This window comes from Rhinoderma darwinii, chromosome 1 (genome assembly GCF_050947455.1).
Source record: "Rhinoderma darwinii isolate aRhiDar2 chromosome 1, aRhiDar2.hap1, whole genome shotgun sequence".
NCBI lineage: Eukaryota > Metazoa > Chordata > Amphibia > Anura > Rhinodermatidae > Rhinoderma > Rhinoderma darwinii.
In genome coordinates, this window is record NC_134687.1 from 27,739,565 (window position 1) to 27,760,614 (window position 21,050).

The following is a 21,050-nucleotide window of genomic DNA, read 5'->3' on the forward strand; positions in this document are numbered from 1 at the left end:
GTCTCTTGGCATTCATTATATATGTAGAAGAGCAGCTGTTTGTCCTCTAGCGTTTATTACAGATGTAGTAGTATGTAGTGTCTCCTGGAATTCATTATATATGTAGCAGAGCAGCTGTTTGTCCTCTAGCGTTTATTACAGATGTAGTAGTATGTAGTGTCTCTTGGCATTCATTATATATGTAGCAGAGCAGCTGTTTGTCCTCTAGTGTTTCTTACAGATGTAGTAGTATGTAGTGTCTCTTGGCATTCATTATATATGTAGAAGAGCAGCTGTTTGTCCTCTAGCGTTTATTACAGATGTAGTAGTATGTAGTGTCTCCTGGAATTCATTATATATGTAGCAGAGCAGCTGTTTGTCCTCTAGCGTTTATTACAGATGTAGTAGTATGTAGTGTCTCTTGGCATTCATTATATATGTAGCCGAGCAGGTGTTTGTCCTCTAGTGTTTCTTACAGATGTAGTAGTATGTAGTGTCTCTTGGCATTCATTATATATGTAGCCGAGCAGGTGTTTGTCCTCTAGCGTTTCTTACAGATGTAGTAGTATGTAGTGTCTCTTGGCATTCATTATATATGCAGCAGAGCAGGTGTTTGTCCTCTAGCCTTTCTTACAGATGTAGTAGTATGTAGTGTCTCCTGGCATTCATTATATATATAGCAGAGCAGGTGTTTGTCCTCTAGTGTTTATTACAGATGTAGTAGTATGTGGTGTCTCTTGGCATTCATTATATATGTAGAAGAGCAGCTGTTTGTCCTCTAGCGTTTATTACAGATGTAGTAGTATGTGGTGTCTCTTGGCATTCATTATATATGTAGCAGAGCAGGTGTTTGTCCTCTAGTGTTTATTACAGATGTAGTAGTATGTAGTGTCTCCTGGCATTCATTATATATGTAGCAGAGCAGCTGTTTGTCCTCTAGTGTTTCTTACAGATGTAGTAGTATGTAGTGTCTCCTGGCATTCATTATATATGCAGCAGAGCAGGTGTTTGTCCTCTAGTGTTTATTACAGATGTAGTAGTATGTGGTGTCTCTTGGCATTCATTCTATATATAGCAGAGCAGGTGTTTGTCCTCTAGCGTTTATTACAGATGTAGTAGTATGTGGTGTCTCCTGGCATTCATTATATATGTAGCCAAGCAGGTGTTTGTCCTCTAGTGTTTATTACAGATGTAGTAGTATGTGGTGTCTCTTGGCATTCATTATATATGTAGCAGAGCAGCTGTTTGTCCTCTAGTGTTTATTACAGATGTAGTAGTATGTAGTGTCTCCTGGCATTCATTATATATATAGCAGAGCAGGTGTTTGTCCTCTAGTGTTTATTACAGATGTAGTAGTATGTAGTGTCTCCTGGCATTCATTATATATGTAGCCGAGCAGGTGTTTGTCCTCTAGTGTTTCTTACAGATGTAGTAGTATGTAGTGTCTCCTGGAATTCATTATATATGTAGCAGAGCAGCTGTTTGTCCTCTAGTGTTTATTACAGATGTAGTAGTATGTAGTGTCTCCTGGCATTCATTATATATATAGCAGAGCAGGTGTTTGTCCTCTAGCGTTTATTACAGATGTAGTAGTATGTAGTGTCTCTTGGCATTCATTATATATGTAGCCGAGCAGGTGTTTGTCCTCTAGGGTTTATTACAGATGTAGTAGTATGTAGTGTCTCCTGGAATTCATTATATATGCAGCAGAGCAGGTGGTTGTCCTCTAGCCTTTCTTACAGATGTAGTAGTATGTAGTGTCTCCTGGCATTCATTATATATGTAGCAGAGCAGCTGTTTGTCCTCTAGTGTTTATTACAGATGTAGTAGTATGTAGTGTCTCCTGGCATTCATTATATATATAGCAGAGCAGCTGTTTGTCCTCTAGCGTTTATTACAGATGTAGTAGTATGTAGTGTCTCTTGGCATTCATTATATATGTAGCCGAGCAGGTGTTTGTCCTCTAGGGTTTATTACAGATGTAGTAGTATGTAGTGTCTCTTGGCATTCATTATATATGTAGCAGAGCAGCTGTTTGTCCTCTAGTGTTTCTTACAGATGTAGTAGTATGTAGTGTCTCTTGGCATTCATTATATATGTAGCCGAGCAGGTGTTTGTCCTCTAGGGTTTATTACAGATGTAGTAGTATGTAGTGTCTCCTGGCATTCATTATATATGCAGCAGAGCAGCTGTTTGTCCTCTAGTGTTTATTACAGATGTAGTAGTATGTAGTGTCTCCTGGCATTCATTATATATGCAGCAGAGCAGCTGTTTGTCCTCTAGTGTTTATTACAGATGTAGTAGTATGTAGTGTCTCCTGGCATTCATTATATATGCAGCAGAGCAGCTGTTTGTCCTCTAGCGTTTATTACAGATGTAGTAGTATGTAGTGTCTCCTGGTATTCATTATATATGCAGCAGAGCAGCTGTTTGTCCTCTAGTGTTTATTACAGATGTAGAAGTGTATAGTTTGTTATCTGGCAATTGTTACAATGCAAAAAAAACAAATGTAGCAAAGAGGATTGATATGTAAATGAATTGCAAATATATATTATTATAACGTTTTATCATTCCAAACACATGGAGACACCGTCTGCTGATCTGATGACCTGTTGTAACATGCGTGGCCAGCTTCCATCGTAGTTTATTGGCTATCATCTCATGTATATATAGGGTGGTCTCCTTCATGGCCCCCCCCTCAAGACTAGGTGCTGGCAACAGTATAATCTAGGTTGTAGATGATTGTTTACTTACCAGATGTCTTTCTCTCATGTCCCCAAACCAGAAACCCACCCCATTTTAGATGCACACACACACACACACACACACACACACACACACACACACACACACACACACACACACATATAGATAATCACACAAGAAAATGGCGACAGCAATCTGCGAACACTAATGTCACCTAAATCACTAAATATAAATGCATTGCTGCTGAATCTACTTACAATAGTGAGGTTTTTAGTGCACATTTTCATGAAATTGTGTGAGCCCACCTGCCACGACAAGGCTACCTCTATAAGGGGGGGGTCCCTACGCTGCTCATACCATCAGAACTGGAGCTAAACCTACATAAATCTGGGGATGGTAGGGACCAGCACTAAACTAATTAAAATAACCCTGATCAAAATGGGAGGAGTGCAAGATCAACAATGGAGGCAGTCACTACCCCCACATATATGCAAACACCAATGTTTATCTATCTGTCTATCTATATCCATTTTTTGATCTTGCACTCCTCCCACTCTGCCCTGGGTGATTTTAATTAGTTTAATGCTGGTCCCTACCATCCCCAGGTATATATGTAGGCTTAGTCCCAGTTCTGGGTGTATGTGCAGTGAAGGGGCCCACCTTATAGAGGTCGCCTTGTCGTGGCAGGTGGGCTCACACAATTTGATCAAAATGTGCGCTAAGAACCTCCCTATTGTAAGTAGATTTAGCAGTAATGCATATTTATTTATATTTAGTGGCTTAGGTGGCATTAGTGTTCGCAGTGTGCTGTCACCATTTTCTTGTGTGCTTTTGATCTAATATCCAAAAACGTTGACCGCACACTGCAAACACCAATGCCACCTAAACACTATAAATAAATATGCATTACTGCTGAATCTACTTACAATAGTGAGGTTCTTAGTGCACATTTTGATCAAATTGTGTGAGCCCACCCGCCACGACAAGGTGCCCTCTATAAGGTGGGAACCTACGCTGCACATACACCCAGAACTGGGACTAAACCGACATATATCTGGGAATGGTAGGAACCAGCATTAAACTAATTAAAATCCTATATATATCTATCTATATATCACTATATATACATATATATGTCACTATACGGTATTGACAACTTGTGTAATGTAAACTCTGCGTATGGTGACCTGCTGTGGCCCTGGTTTGGAGGGCCCCAGTCTAATATATTGGAATTGCATTTTCTCTGATTCCCTGGTATCTCATCACTAGCAGAACCTGTGATCCAGAGCTACTGCAGGAAATCCCTGCTCTACTGAGGCATATGTTTTGGGGAGTTCTCCAATTGGCACCTTCTTTATGATCCAGGGCGGAGAGCTGCTAACAATCAGCGAGCGTCGGACTCCTCATAGTCTATGTATTACATGGATGGCCGTTCATTTGAATAGCTGCATGTCATACTACATTTCACCTGTAGTGGCTGCTGCAGGGGAAATGAGCAGCCGCAGGCAACTTCCCCTGGCAAAATCCGATACTTGCTGAGGAGCAAGACCCGCAGCGTTTAGATGACAGACTGGTGTTTCATATTCCAGTCCTAATGTAAAGATCGCTGGAGTAAGAGGCGCACGTTAAGAGGCGATGTTAGGCACATCCCTGCCCGTTCGCCTGCCTGTGCGCCAAAAATCTAATTTACGAGCTAGCGTAGATTTATACTATGTTTTAAGCAAATTTCTGGGGTAAATTATAGTGTATCTGTCACCCCCCCCCCTTTCGCTAAACGCCGCCCACTTAGGAAAAGTAAAAAAGGAAGACTCCAGGCAAAACATATACATTGTGTTATGCCTAGTGTGGGGGCGGTGCATGACACAGGGATTCAAATAACACCAAAGATCGAATCTGTGTCATGCTCCGCCCCCTCAGGCCTAGAATAAAACAACCTTTTTGCCTGTAATGTTCCTTTAAACATCAATTTTACAATATGGACATAAATACATATGTAAATAGGGAAACTAAACATCCATATTATGTGTCCACATTTCATTAGCCCCTTTTGACTGGGTCCTTGTGTTAGTTTCAACATTGTATATATCAGTATTCATGTTACAGGGTCAGTACCGAGCATCGATTCTGGGCTCTCAATGAAACAGACGAAGAAGTGGAGAACAAAGAAGTGGAGGCGCTGTTAAAAACCAGATATATCACATTCCCGGGCAAGTTTGAACCTGTGAAACACAAGTGCAAGGTACCGCTGGCGAATGGGTCGCTGTGCGAGAGGCAAGACCGAATTAAGGTAGGTACACATGCTGGATGGTGGGCAGAGTATTGAGCCAATGTCTTTAAATGGGTTCTGTCACCAGATTATAAGTGGCCTATCTCCCACATAATGTGATCGGCGCTGTAATGTAGATAACAACAGTGGTTTTTATATTTAGAAAAATGATCATTTTTGACGGAGTTATGACTTATTTTAGATTTATGCTAATGACTTTCTTAATGCCCACTTTTGGACCAAGTGGACGTTGTGGAGAGGAGTGTATGACCCTGACCAATCAGCGTCATACACTTCTCTCCATTCATTTACACAGCACATAGTGATCTTACTAGATCACTATGTGCAGCCTCATACACACACATTAACGTTACTCAAGTGTCCTGACAGTGAATAGACATCACTACCAGACAGGACGTGATGTCTATTCAGAATCCTGACCCTTCGCTAACGTTTGTGGTAGTCTCGCAAGATCACGCTGTAAACGATCATTTACAGCGAGATTACGCTTGCTGTGCTGTAAATCAACCACAAACGTTAGCGAAGTGTCAGGATTCTGAATAGACCTCACGTCCTGGCTGGTGGTGATGTCTCATTGTCAGGACACTTGAGTAATGTTAATGTGTGTCTATTTGGCTGCACATAGTGATCTAGTAAGATCACTATGTGCAGAATAAATGAATGGAGAGAAGTGCATGACGCTGATTGGTCACTGATTGATCAGCGTCATACACTCCTCTGTACAACGCCCACTTGGTCAGAAAGTAAAACACGCCCAGTTGTCCATTAAGAAAGTCATTAGCATAAAGCTAAAATAGGTCATAACTCCGTCAAAAATTATCGTTTTTCTAAATAAAAAACACTGCCATAATCTACATTACAGCGCTGATCACATTATGTAGAAGATAGGGCACTTATAATCTGGTGACAGAGCCTCTTTAATAACATTTTAACAAAATAAAATTTTGTGTATGGATATCACTAGCAGTGACGAGTTTCTCCAAAGCCCTGTTCACGTCACGCTATTCTTCTTTTGTCGTAGATATAGGAGCAGTCCCAATGTATAACTTCGAAAGAAGGTAGTAATCTATCCCACTGTATACGCATACGGTGGGACATGTCGCCCAAACTCCACGGTCACAGGTCTACTTGAAGCACTATGTCCGGGGAAGCCTCTGATGTCACTGTCCATATATGGACAGTGATGTCGGGGGCTCTCAACTACGCAGAGCTCTGGCCTTGGATTCCTCTGCAGGGTGTGCCCCTGACATCACTGTCCATATATGGACAATGACGTTGGGAACTTTGAGATGCCGGAATCCCCAGCCAGAGCGTTGGCAACAATCCGGCCGGTGGTCGCGCTCCTGGAGGAGCCCATGACATCACTGGCCAAATATGGACAGTAACGTCAGGGGCTTCTCCAATCCCAGATACACCGGCCAAATCGCCACTGATGCTCTGGCCGTGGACTCCATAGTTAAATGTCCCTGGACAGTGACATCAGGGGCTTCCCCAGGCTGAGGGCTTCCCATATATCTCTGACACATACCATACAGTGGCATCCGTCATGCATAGGCTCCCACATTAAAAAACGTAGTTTACCACGTTATTCCATCCTCCAAAAAAATGTATACCGACGTATATGAGCCCAACGGAGGCCAACAAGACAATCTTTTGGCCCCTATGGACAAGTTTATCGTGAGATTCCCCTACGTACACGTTAAATGTAGGGCTAAAATACAATGTGAACCGGGCCTATGCAAGACTGATGGTGACAAGGGTCTGGCGAGCGTTTTTTAGTCCCGCAGATGTATTAGTCGCAGTAATTCTAAGTCATGTTATTACATGTGGTATGATTTAAAGGGTCTTACCGTAACCCCCCAACTTTGCTTTACTATTCGAGTGTCCTTTCCACGGGAAAATAATCCCCCGAGACGAGCTTGGAGTGCCAGTGAATCCTGAAGATCAAGAGAGAGAAGTCAAGGAGAAATTTGAGAAAGAAGCCATGGAACAAGGTTTGTAACATCTCAAGTCATCCGTCTGTTTTTTTTTCAGCACCTTTATATGATATTTTATGGTTTGATTATTCGTAACTTTTAAGACGACTCCTCCAAAGCTGCATAATTCCTATGCCACAGCCTATTTAAGGTTCGTCACTGTGTCTTGTGCTCAGACAGCGGGATAGGATCCAGTATCATTGGTGACACGGGCTGGGCAATTATGACCTAAATAAAAATCAAGATTAATTGAACATGTAACCTCGATTACAATTAATGAGTGGATTATTTAGGCCACACCCCTTTTTGCGTGCCACACCCCCTATTTGTATGCTATGCTATTGAATTATTTATTCCCTGAGCCTGCTGTAAACTATTGTATGTAATAAACCCCCTGACACTACCCCTCCCCCCCACAGTATATTGCCCACATAGTGCTCCCCACACAGTATAATGCCCCCATAACTGCCCCCATGGTGTATAATGCCCCCACAGCAGCCGCAAGTAGTGCCTGATAAAAATAATAATATACATACTCACCTTACCCCGTTCTAACGACGAGTAGAGGAAATCCCTCTGCTCCTCTGGTCTGTGCGGCACGGCGCAGAGAGGCGCAATGACATCACTGCCTCGCGTCCGGCGATACATAGTGAATGGTAGAGCAGGGACCTCACGTTTTCCCTGCTCTACCATTGGATTCAACTGTATCTGCGCCCTGAAGATGCAGATACACTTTATACGTGGGGGAAAAAAAATCATAAAACCGAAATTCGTCGATTTTATTTGCGCTTAATTTCGATTACTTTTCGATTAATTGCCCGGCCCTATTGGTGACTGAAGTTGTCATAGCCACGCCCTCCTACTGCGGAGTGTTACAGTGTAGCAATATAATCTTTTTTTAAAGTGACACTTGTTAATTTGCAAGATATCTTCAAGCTCCTGAAGAAAGAAGTCTGTTGAAATCTGGCAGAGAAAACGGGTTTATTTTCTTCATGCCTCCTTCGTTGTTGGCTGTGGACAAGCTAAGGGGGGATGAGGTTTCACTCATTTGATCTTCAAACCAATCTGTGAGGGGGGGAGGTTTCAGATACAGAAAGCTGACCTCTAACCATGGCCAGAGTCACCGATACCCCTACCTTTACCTATAAATTGTTTTACATACTCTTTTGGTGACGGGAAGTTAGATTGCATTCATCCTAGGAGACATTTGGAAGATTTGTGAATTTTCTTTCGATTGGGATATGGGACGGAAATCAGATTTGCAGTGGGTTTCCACCTTGGTTGATAGAGGAGGGTCTCGCCCCGAAGGGTCATCTCGATCACATATGAGTAAGGGTTGTCTAAAGCAGGCAACAACTGCGGTTTTGAGCACCATAGTATATATTTGTAACAGACGTAACACCTGAGTGGGTGGGGGTAATACGTTGGCACTCTCCGTTGCCGCCGCCTCATTATTTCATATTATTATTTATAAAAATATTTATGTAGTAAATCCAAGATTATCTTCTAGCACCAAGGAATTACTAATCCATGTGAATATCGCCCAGGGCTTTTTGCGGGTTCAGAAATGTAAATTAGGGCATGTAAACTATTATGTTTTCATAAAGCCCGGTGATTAAATGCAGACTAAGTGGACCCGGCCTAATGAGGCACTCCAGTCATTAAACTTTAACCCTTATGTCGTTAGCATCACTTAATTTACGGTGAAGTATAGACCTAATGAGAGTCGAGGTCGTTAAGCCGCGCTGACATCCAGTCCCCTGCACTAGTGATCTGCCTGACTCCATTACCCTTCAATCCGCACACATCTGTAAATGTTTCTTTAAATACTTTTTGCAAACAATAACAATTTCATGTCAGACTTTTTAGTCAACAACAGATCCAGAATGATCCACTGAATTAATCCAACCAGTTTTATTTTTGGTTTTAGATGAATTTTTTAATTTTGCTCAGAATAACCATTTAAAGGCTAAGGACACTGACGTGGAAAACATTGTATTTTCACATATGCCAGTTGTTACCTCAAGTTAAAAAGTTGCACTAAGTTTTAGGCTGCAATTTTCATTTCTTTATTCATTTTTTAGACCCCCTGATGTTCACTTTGCAACCTTCTCCTAGCTCCAGACTTTTCTCCTGTGGTTGTGTCCCTCTCATTAATACAGACTGTATGTTAGGTCTGTGAATCCAGGATGCTGCTGACTTCACTAGCTCTCATGTATCAGCACAGCTTCATCCCTGTACTGCTTTCTCCTTCAACAGCCCATTAAGGGGTATTGACAGACACTGATGCTAAGGAGTGTGTGATTCCCCCCTCCCTCCCTGCTGTGGATTCTCTCTTTTTCTTCTGAACTGATAGACTCTGTGATGCCCCCTGTGCTCTCCTCCCTATCTACACTCTGATTCAGTACAACCTGTATGATCTTTCCTCCCTAAACACTTGGAAGCTTTCTCCCCTCTCTACACTCTTATCTGCCGTGTACATCCTCCTTCGCCTCCCTTCTGCTATCTTAACACTGAGAGAAGGATGGGGGGAAAGCAGAGAAAGCAAATGGTTTCATCTCAACCTTTAGATCTGCTTTGCTTAAAATTTTATTGAATGGCTTAAAATAAATGCCTGCTGTTTTATCATCATTTTATTTTTAGGTCAAAAATGATGTGCTGATTTTTCTACATTTTTTTTATATATATCTTTATAGTGGGCGGAGCTCCGTTTTTCTGATACAGAGATCCAAATATTGAAATTCTAGCTACCTGCAACTGACACTAGAGGGAGCTCAGGAGCTAACTGCATACTATCTTTTTATCATGGTCTAACCATTTGCAGTAAGCTCCCCCTAGTGGTGACTGCAGCTTGTTTTCTTTTAAATCTATATACAGGGTATTTGGAGATCTGTATCAGAAAAATGGTGCTCTGAGCGCAATAAAGATACATTAATAAATTAATCGGCACAGAATTTTGTACCAAAAAACAAGGTGTTAAAAGTGCACCTCTGTTCTTTTATTCTTTTACAAATTTTCTATGAGCCAAGCTGATATCTTCCGTGTATGCCCCTTTAAAAAAATATATTTTCTAAAGTGAAAAATGGAGGACAAATAGACAATATAAATATCTTTTCAGATCTTTAGCATTTGTTTTGGTTTTTTTCTTTTATTATTTTTCTTCTTTTATACTTTGTATTTTATATGATTTTTATTTATTTATTTTTTTCTACCACTGAGTAGTTTTTTCTCCAGTTCGTTGTAAAGTTTAATTCTGCGTCCGTCGAGGAGGGTATTAGATGCGCAGGCCCCGACCGCGTGCCGTTGGTCCCCTCCAGCTGGTAGCTGACCCCTGCGGTTTAAACCTGATTGCTCTGACCTGTTAATCTGCAGTGTTCATCATTTCCAGCGGCTTCAAACACTAAAGCAAATTAAGTGGCTCTTTCTCGTGTCGCCGGCGAGGAGGGCCGCTTGTTAACGCGCAGGTATGAGGAGAATCCAGCGGAGGCCGTACCTGAGCCAGTCACTTGTGAAATAGCATCTCTCCACTAACTACAGTATTGATTCCCCACGGCCGACCGCAAACTGTGTCATTTTCTAATCCCCTGCCACTAAATTTCGGTAACAATACACAAAGAGGTTTGGGACCCCATCAGCACAAAAAAAAAAAATTGCAGTTTTTTTTATATTTTTTTTTGGCGTTTTATTGATTTTTCTCAAAAGCTTTTAAATTGCTCCTTAATTTGTCTGTAGGTCTCATTTGATCTGCACTGAATGGCAGTATTCCTTCCTTGTGTTTAAACAATCGCCTCGTCCGCTCGGCTACTAAACTGTGACGCCGTCTTATTCCTGCGAGGTAAACTCCTTTACACGCGGCCCCTTAATCCTCCATATCTCCCCGATGGCTCGGATTTGGTCTCACTAGGAAGCAGACGTGTAGTTATGTGAGTGGATTTTTACTCCTCTTATTGTCAAGGCCATAATGGTAATATAAAATAAAGAGCAATTGAACCCCCCCCCCCAAAAAAAAAATAAAAATAAAAAACAATAATTTAAATTAAAAAGCAAAAAATGTTTTGATGGGAAACTGCTTTAACAGCTACGCTTGGGGCTGAAATGCTGACCTTACTGGTTAAAGGGGTTGTCCAGGATTAGAAAAACATTCCTGATTTCTTTCTAAAACAGCGCCACACCTGGCCACAGGGTATCTGTGGTATTGCAGCTCAGCCCCATTGACTTCAATGAAGCTGAGCCGCAATACCACTCACAACCTATGGACAGGTGTGGCGCTGTTTTTTGGAGGAAGCTGCCATTTTTTCTCTTTGTAATGTCTTTACAGGCTTCACATGGGGGGTGACTTTAGCAATTTATACAGTTACAATTTTCCACTAAACTTTCTGTATTAATTCCTCACGGTTTTCAAGATCTCTAAAATAATTCGATCCATGGTCATGTGATGGACCCCTGTGTTAGAAGACACAGCTCTGATACACATACTGTAACGAGCCGTGCACCTGTGTGTCCATCACATGACCATGGACAGAATTGTATCCACTGGAAGTAAACAATGAATGTTCCTACTGAATAAAAGCAAGCAGAGACCTTAAAAATCCAGAGATTTGAATACAGTAAGTTTATTGGAAAATGATCACTAAATTACTAGATACATTTGTCATTCATTATAGGAAAGCTCAGCGATCTCCGGCAGTCCCATAGAGTGCCCGACCGCCGCACCGTTCAAACTGGGGACACGGTTCTCGTGATCGGTCCCTTTTATTATTCTAGGCAGAGAATCCGGCCAAATAAAAGCACCCCATTTGAGGCAAATATTCTTTTGGATTTCCCTGCGTGTTCTGGGTCGTATAAGCTGCAGACTTTTCCGCCTTGTGTGAACATACCCTTTAACTTTAATTTGTAGCATTTAAAACCACCGTATTTTCATGTCTGTAAAACTTTTTTTTTTTTTTTTTGTAGATTGGAGAGACCCTGAACTAATGAGAGATATTGAGCAGGCCACGGGAGAAGATCTCGGGTCATCCACGTGTCACAAGAAAGGAAAGAAAAAGAAAGGAAAGAAGAAAAAGTATCCAAACCTAACAGACCTAAAGCAGAAAGCCAATACATCCCGCTCCCGCCTGGAGAAGAAAGTGTTTAACAAGTAAGACGCTGATCACCATCCTCACCCAACCCGACAAATCTATTGTTATTCCAGCATCTACGATCTTATTATCTAAAGTGATCGTCGGGTTCAGAGCCCGCGACTATTGGCCGCTTCTGAGAGCGGCTACAAAGAGTGTCTCTCCCTCTGGAGGACTCGACACATCTGTGTATTATACAGGCAGCCCATTGAGTTTGATGGGAACTGTGTAATGCTTAATTTCCCCTGTGGAGGCGCTGCAGGAAAAATGGACACTTGCTGCTGGAGCCCAAACAGATTACAGCTGATTGCTGGGGGTCCCATAATAAGCTTATCGTAGGGTGACCCTATTAACAAAAAGTGATTATCCAAACTGGATGACCCATTTAAAATGTAAAATATACGCACATCATCGATAAACCTCAGCCCTGCCTCTTTGGTGGAACTACAGGTCATAGCACGACAGGGAATTGTACCCCGATAGCACGTAAAAGCCTTACGTCAGCCAGTCGTTAAGGAAATGAGAACTTTGTGTATGTAGATGTAGCAGTGCTGGGTTAGTCGCAAGTAGAGGAGCAAAGTTGGTAATTTGGCTCAACCCATGCAGAGATCACGATCTGTTATCTGCTTTTACATTGGAGCTGTTCTGAGTTAGGATAATGCAGTCCTAAGACTTGAATGGCAAATTCAGCTCTGCTACATCTGTAGATTAAAGGGAAGATGAAGTATGAAATATTTATTCTATCGTCTAATACGAATAGCGTGGGTATGAAGACGGGCAAGGGTGGCAGGGATGAGGAAGGAAATGTCAATTACATTTAATGTGAAGAAACAGAAGATGTCATGTGACGTGTGTCTCTTGGAAGCATAGATGCCGGAAATAAAGGATTATGGGAAATACAGTGAAGGAAATAAGTATTTGATCCCTTGCTGATTTTGTACGTTTGCCCACTGTCAAAGTCATGAACAGTCTAGATTTTTTAGGCTAGGTTAATTTTACCAGTGAGAGATAGATTATATTTAAAAAAAAACAGAAAATCACATTGTCAAAATTGAACATATTTATTTGCATTGTGCACAGAGAAATAAGTATTTGATCCCTTTGGCAAACAAGACTTAATACTTGGTGGCAAAACCCTTGTTGGCAAGCACAGCAGTCAGACGTTTTTTGTAGTTGATGATGAGGTTTGCACACATGTTAGATGGAATTTTGGCCCACTCCTCTTTGCAGATCATCTGTAAATCATTAAGATTTCGAGGCTGTCGCTTGGCAACTCGGATCTTCAGCTCCCTCCATAAGTTTTCGATGGGATTAAGGTCTGGAGACTGGCTAGGCCACTCCATGACCTTAATGTGCTTCTTTTTGAGCCACTCCTTTGTTGCCTTGGCTGTATGTTTCGGGTCATTGTCGTGCTGGAAGACCCAGCCACGAGCCATTTTTAATGTCCTGGTGGAGGGAAGGAGGTTGTCACTCAGGATTTGACGGTACATGGCTCCATCCATTCTCCCATTGATGCGGTGAAGTAGTCCTGTGCCCTTAGCAGAGAAACACCCCCAATACATAATGTTTCCACCTCCATGCTTGACAGTGGGGACGGTGTTCTTGGGGTCATAGGCAGCATTTCTCTTCCTCCAAACACGGCGAGTTGAGTTAATGCCAAAGAGCTCAATTTTAGTCTCATCTGACCACAGCACCTTCTCCCAATCACTCTCAGAATCATCCACATGTTCATTTTCAAACTTCAGATGGGCCTGTACATGTGCCTTCTTGAGCAGGGGGACCTTGCGGGCACTGCAGGATTTTAATCCATTACGGCGCAATGTGTTACCAATGGTTTTCTTGGTGACTGTGGTCCCAGCTGCCTTGAGATCTTTAACAAGTTCCCCCCGTGTAGTTTTCGGCTGAGTTCTCACCTTCCTCAGGATCAAGGATACCCCACGAGGTGAGATTTTGCATGGAGCCCCAGATCGATGTCGATTGACAGTCATTTTGTATGTCTTCCATTTTCTTACTATTGCACCAACAGTTGTCTCCTTCTCAGCCAGCGTCTTACTTATGGTTTTGTAGCCCATTCCAGCCTTGTGCAGGTCTATGATCTTGTCCCTGACATCCTTAGAAAGCTCTTTGGTCTTGCCCATGTTGTAGAGGTTAGAGTCAGACTGATTAATTGAGTCTGTGGACAGGAGTCTTTTATACAGGTGACCATGTAAGAGCTGTCTATAATGCAGGCACCAAGTTGATTTGGAGCGTGTAACTGGTCTGGAGGAGGCTGAACTCTTAATGGTTGGTAGGGGATCAAATACTTATTTCTCTGTGCACAATGCAAATAAATATATATCATTTTGACAATGTGATTTTCTGTTTTTTTTATATATAATCTATCTCTCACTGGTAAAATTAACCTAGCCTGAAAATTCTAGACTGTTCATGTCTTTGACAGTGGACAAACTTACAAAATCAGCAAGGGATCAAATACTTATTTCCTTCACTGTAGTTCTGGGAAATGTTTTTGACACCAGTGCTGTAAAAGTAAGTGCCCCCAACCAAAAAAGAAAATGGCTCACTTCAGGACCTACTTGGGTATTTCCTCAATTATAACCAGACACCATTAAGCAATTGGTAGAACAAGCTTTAGGCTTAAAAATTTGGATTCTACTCCCTTCCTGCACCGCTTATCTCCGCAGGTTCTTCCTGTTTACAAATTATATTCAATGACGTCCATGGGAAGGTGACCACGGCAGCTGGTTTACACCTGACACTGACTTTTGTCCCATACTAGCGTCAAATTATGTTGCAGTGATTGGCCACTTTAGTCACATGACATCATGGTGCACAGTAGATAAACATAAATTATTTGCAGAGATCAGCGGCGTAGGAATGGTGCGGAATCAATTAGGTAAGTATAATAACTACCAGCAATATTCTACAAGAAGACTATGGATACATACACAATTCCAACAATCCAGCATTTTATAGTCCTGAAGATCTGGGATGTAAAAAAAGAGTCCTATGCTGGATTAGCAGGAGATTACAGTCTGAGGGCCCCCTGAATCTTAGCACGTCAACACACTAATGTTTAGGGGAAGTTCTTAAAGGGGTTGTCCATTTTTTAAGTGACATTTTAATAATCTGAAGCTTCGCTACAACAAACCTTCCAATATACTCACCGGTGAAATTCTGCTCCTGTCCCCCACCTCCGCTCTCCGCCACTCCCTACTACCCTGGTGTTTGTATTTGGACACAATGATGTCATCATACTGATATCATATCACATGACCATGGAAGCCAATTGATGCTGTGGGACAAAACGTCACCATTGGCCACTGCAGTCATGTCACGTGACATCAATTTGGACACGTTAGAATCGAAACACTGGAGCAGCGGTGATATGAGCAGACAGCCAAAGGCTGTCCGGAAATTCCGATTGGAGACCACTGCTGTAGAGTATATAACCTAGTACTTCCAAACCCAATAGTTCAGTATTTCCAATAATCCGGCACTTTGGAGAACTCTGAGCATGCCAGATTATTGGAATTTTATCATATATGACAAAGGATAGGAGCCGTTACCTGGATGCTTTTCTCTCTATACGTTACATTTTCATGGTAATCCTGTTGTGTCAACGTGATGAATATATCAGGTTGGCGCTACGGGCACAGCCGCCGCTCCATACCTCAGTACACATCATAAAACATGGCGTCTGACAGCCGTTATCACAACACAAATTATATGACGGCAACAGGTCTTAATTAACATGTGGATGGACATCTATAGGAGTGTACCAGACATCAATTAACAGTGCCCTCTCCCTGAGAACAAACCAGATTTAATTAGCTCGGGGAAATTGGAGGGAAATCATGCGTCCAGCTGTGGAAACACTGACAAGTAATTCACAATTGTTGTAAATAAGATGTCCTGCGGCTGACATGGCAGCGTCCCGGTGCAGCTCTGCCCCCCTTGCCCATCTCTCGAGCGGCAGCAGCTGGCACATACATGTACCTTCTCCATGTTCTACGTAATTGATTATCCTGCATACACTTTGCTTTACCACATCTTGTACTTATTTTTGTTCACACAGAAAGCAAAATAAAAAATTCTGCTGGTTTCCCGTTAAAAGAGAGCAGTGCATTGTGGGAGCTCAGATGACGTTTATACAGTTAGGAGCCTCACACAGCAGCGTGTTTGGTCCGTGATATACGGTCCGTATGTCGGCCACATTTCCCAGACCTGTAATCGTGTTTTCATTATGGGACAGTTGTCACGCAGCGAGGCAGTGACACCCAGTGTCATAGATAACTGTGATGCTAGGATCCCGGCTCCCGGCAGTGTGTTCGGTCCGGGAAATGCAGCCGACATACGGACCATATATCACAGACCAAACACGCTCGTTTGTGAGGCTCCTTAGAGCTGAGCAGTCAGGTCACATGATTATATGGAAAAGAAAGGAGGGCAATAATAATAAGACCACAACCAATAATTACAAAAAACTACACATAAAAAAGTATACTATTTTTTGTAATTATTGGATGTGTGCTTACTCTTCCTCCTCTTCTTTTTCCTTCCTCCTCATCTTCCTTCCTCCTCTTCTTTTTCCTTTCCCCTCTTCCTCCTCCCTCTTCCTCCTCCCTCTTCCTCCTCCCTCTTCTTCCTCTTCCTCCCCTTCCTCCTCCTCCTCTTCTTCCTCCCCCTCTTCCTCCTCTTCTTTTCATCTTCTTCCTCCTCTTCTTCCTTTTTCTTTTTACTCTTTTTCCTCTTCCTCCTTTTCTTTCATTTTCTTCTTCTACCTCTTCTTCCTTTTTTTCCTCTTCCTCCTCCTCATCCTCCTCTCATTCCTTTTCCTCTTCCTTCTCCTCTTTCTTCCTCTTCCTTCTCCTCTTTCTTCCTCTTCCTTCTCCTCTTTCTTCCTCTTCCTTCTCCTCTTTTTCCTCTTCCTTCTCCTCTTTTTCCGCTTCCTTCTCCTCTTTTTCCGCTTCCTCCTCCTCTTTTTCCGCTTCCTCCTCCTCTTTTTCCGCTTCCTCCTCCTCTTTTTCCACTTCCTTCCCCTCTTCTTCCGCTTCCTCCCCCTCTTCTTTCTTTTTCTTCTTCCTCTTCTTCCTTTTTCTTCTTTCTTTTTCTTCTTCCTTTTTCTTCTTCCTCCTTTTCATTTTTCTTTTTCTTCTTCCTCTTCATTTTTCTTCTTTCTTTTTCTTCTTCCTCTTTTTCATTTTTCTTCTTTCTTTTTCTTCTTCCTCTTTTTCATTTTCCTCTTCTTCCTTTTTCTTTTTCTTCTTCCTCTTCCTGTCCTTCTTTTTCCTCTTCCTCCTCCTCTTCTTCCCCCTTCCTCCTCCTATTTCTCTTCCTCATCCTCTTCTTCTTCCTCGTCTTCTTCCTCGTCCTTCTCTTCTTGCTCTTCCTCGTCCTTCTCTTCTTGCTCTTCCTCCTCCTCCTCTTCTTAACTTTTCCTCTTCCTCTTCTTCCTTTTTCTTTTTACTCATCCTCCTCTTCTTCCTCCTCCTATTTTTTCCTCCTCCTCCTCTTCTTCTTCCTCCTCTTCCTTTTCTTCCTCCTCTTTTTTTTTTCCTCTTCCTACTCTTCTTCCTCCTCCTCCTCCTCCTCTTCTTCCTCTTCCTCCTCCTTCTCTTCTTGCTCTTCCTCCTCCTCTTCTTAACTTTTCTTCTTCCTCTTCTTCCTTTTTCTTTTTACTCATCCTTCTCTTCCTCTTCTTCCTCCTCCTTTTCTTCCTCTTCTTCCTCCTCCTTTTCCTCTTCCTCCTCTTCTTCCTCTTCTTTCTTTTTCTTCCTCTTCCTCCTCTTCTTTCTTTTTCTTCCTCTTCCTCTTCCTTGTTCCTCTTCCCTGTTCCTCTTCCCTGTCCCTCTTCCCTGTCCCTCTTCCCTCTTTCCTGGTCCTCTTTCCTGGTCCTCTTTCCTGGTCCTCTTTCCTGGTCCGCTTTCCTGGTCCTCTTTCCTGGTCCTCTTTCCTGGTCCTCGTTCTTCTTCCTGTTCCTCGTTCTTCTTCCTGTTCCTCGTTCTTCTTCCTCTTCCTCGTTCTTCTTCCTCGTTCTTCTTCCTCTTCCTCGTTCTTCTTCTTCCTCGTTCTTCTTCCTCTTCCTCGTTCTTCTTCCTCTTCCTCGTTCTTCTTCCTCTTCCTCGTTCTTCTTCCTCTTCCTCGTTCTTCTTCCTCTTCCTCGTTCTTCTTCCTCTTCCTCGTTCTTCTTCCTCTTCCTTGTTCTTCTTCCTTGTTCTTCCTCTTCCTTCTTCCTCTTCCTTCTTCCTCTTCCTTCTTCCTCTTCCTCCATCGTACTCTTGGGGCATCTCTTGCTGCCCTCTTTATGTTTATTTTGAGTGCCCACCATTTGTTCTTATTTTTGCTCTGCATGACTATATACCACATAGATATTTTCATCTGCACTTTGTGTGTGAATGGAGTAGAAAACAAGAGAAAGCTTAAAATCAGTGAAAGATAAATAAACTTACAAAGTTACTCAAGTTCTTACGAAGACTTTACCTGAGGAATGTTGATTGAAGTGCAACTTTTAAAGAGAAGTTACGGCTAGTACAAGCCCTAACAAATGGGGTATCCCTAGAAAACTCCCTGCCCCCACACTGTGAATGCATCTAAATAAATGGCTCCCCTCGCTCTTGAAATTCAATTAGACCAATCTCTTGCCACAGCTGATAAACTTTTTAAATTTTTGATCTACATATAATATTGTTTTTACGTTACATCAGGTCTTCTACTTCATGCACATCCGGAGCTGCATTCAGAATTCTGCTGCTTTCTTATGAGCTCTTAGGCTGCAGGATCTCATATATATATATGACTGACACAGCATCACAAGCGTTAGTTTCACAAATATAGCTGCTCATCTTCTGTCACCTGTAACGGCGCCATCCCCTTCCTTCTACTGATCAGTAAGGGCTTCAACTTATGGACCCGGGACACCCACCAATATGATTTTCTGCCATGCTTCAATGACATTTCAAATGTTGAAAGGTTCACCCTGTAAAGAGGTTTTTCTTTTTGAAACATTAGATTAAGATATACCATCATTGTCTGAATGACCAGAACCAAGAGTTCCCGGACCCCCATTGCTGCTATCCTCTGATACAATATTTTTCAATTCAGTCCTCCAGTGCCTAAAGGAAACCCACATAAGGATGGAGACTCCTGATTGGATCCAAACACTTAGGCTATGTTTATACTTACGTTATGGTGTCTATTCACAACTGAAGCTTTGACCGTTTGCCGAATCCTTCATACAGCGGCACCTGACGGACCCTATTGACCTTTAATGGACTCAGTTGAGGTTTCTGTGGTTTTGACGCTGCATACTATTCTTGCCTTCAAAAATGACGAAGCCCCTGATGGAGGCATAGAATGTCAGTGTGAACAGAGCCTTAGTCTCCAATGCAACAAATCAGCAGTGCTAACTATAGGGTGACCTTGTAACCACAGTCTTCTATAGCAGTGTGTTATCCACTCCACTACCCAAGTTCCCCCAGCTGGTCATGATTTAAGGATCTCACAGAGGTATTACTGCGGCAGTTTCTGATGCACTGATGATAATGACCTCACCTGCCCCTACTGGGGGCATTTTAGGACCAAATCTTAGAATACTCTGCACTGAAAAGGAGTTTAAGATTAGAAAAATGTTTTCCTTTTTTTCTTTCTAGAAACCGTGCCACTCTTGTTCATTGGCTGTTTTAGGTAATGCAATTTTGGCCCTTTTCACATCTATGTTGCCATACCAGACACAACCATGAGTGGGAGTGGTGCTATTTCTGGGGGAATAAAAAGATCATATTTTCTTATCTCAGACAACCCCCTATAAACCAGCCTAAAGATAATGGTACCTTAGTCTTATCTCAGGATCCCGGTATTTATGCACTTTCTATGCCGGCACATTGACTTCAAAAAGGGTTATCTCATCTTAATCAGGCATATATATGGACATCACAGAGGAAGGTCATCCTCTATAAATCATGTGTCTTGCCCTGGCAGACCTGGGTCCGTCCATTCATTTGAATTGCTGCATGTAATGCTACATTTCGCCTGTAGTGGCCACTGCAAAGGAAAGGGGTTCTCCAGTCCTAAGAAATTGCTGGCCTATCCTCAGGATAGGCCATCAATATCTGATCGACTGGGGTCCGACTCCCTGCACCCCCTCCAATCAGCTGTTTTGTAGGCGCCGTGGCACACGTATGAGCGCTTCCTGAAATGAAGGGGTGCCGCACTCATACATGTGCCGCATCCCCTACAAAACAACTGATCGGCAGGCGTGCCAGGAGTCCGATCGCTACTGATCCTGAGGATAGGCCATCAATTTCTTAGGACTGGAAAACCCCTTAAACCTGCTACAGCTGGTCCAGCGCCCCAGACCCCTGACAAATAATAGTTTTTTTGTCGGGGGTCTTGGTAGTCGGACCCAATGCTGCGGCTCTGACATTAAAGAGGTATCTTTGACTCCACTCATTTAATAAAAATACCATAATCTCATTATACACCTAAGAATATAGTCCATGAGTTATACTGTGGCACTACTAATCTCCAGGATCCTATACATGTATCCTTGTCCATCAGCCGGGCAGCCGTACTCCATACCCAAGCACTATGTATAAATAATTGATGTACCCAGAATCAATACCTGCGGCGTATAAGGAAGGAGCTACTAAATTGAATTGAAACTCACCAGCACAATGTGGATAACAAGGATACCTTGCCTTTGTCTAATAAGAGTCCTCCTTGGATGGCTGCCATTTATCTTGTAAGGTCGGCGGTAAAGAATAATGACAAAGGTGGAGCGCACATATTAAAGCCGGAGTTCAATTTGTTTACTCCTGTTATTAAAACCTTGTTGAATTAAAACTATTTGTATTGCGGTACTTAATTTAGTGAACACGTCTAATTTGTTCTGCCTCATCAGCGCGGTGTTAGGAGGGACGATCGGTAATTAATGATAACGCCTCCATTTTTTTTTAATTTTTTTTTTTTACATACCTATAAACA

At 42.4% G+C, this 21,050-nt stretch overlaps 1 protein-coding gene across 4 annotated transcripts in view; it reads left to right on the plus strand.

The window, feature by feature from the left end:
- Positions 1–21,050, plus strand: part of UVSSA (UV stimulated scaffold protein A) — a 77,139-nt gene that overhangs the window by 55,660 nt on the left and 429 nt on the right. For all 4 annotated transcript variants that reach the window (XM_075856831.1, XM_075856812.1, XM_075856838.1 and 1 more), the window contains exons 11-13: positions 4,789–4,972; positions 6,855–6,966; positions 11,902–12,085. In XM_075856831.1, the coding sequence (XP_075712946.1) occupies positions 4,789–4,972; positions 6,855–6,966; positions 11,902–12,085 (480 nt within the window). The remainder of the gene's footprint in view (positions 1–4,788; positions 4,973–6,854; positions 6,967–11,901; positions 12,086–21,050) is intronic.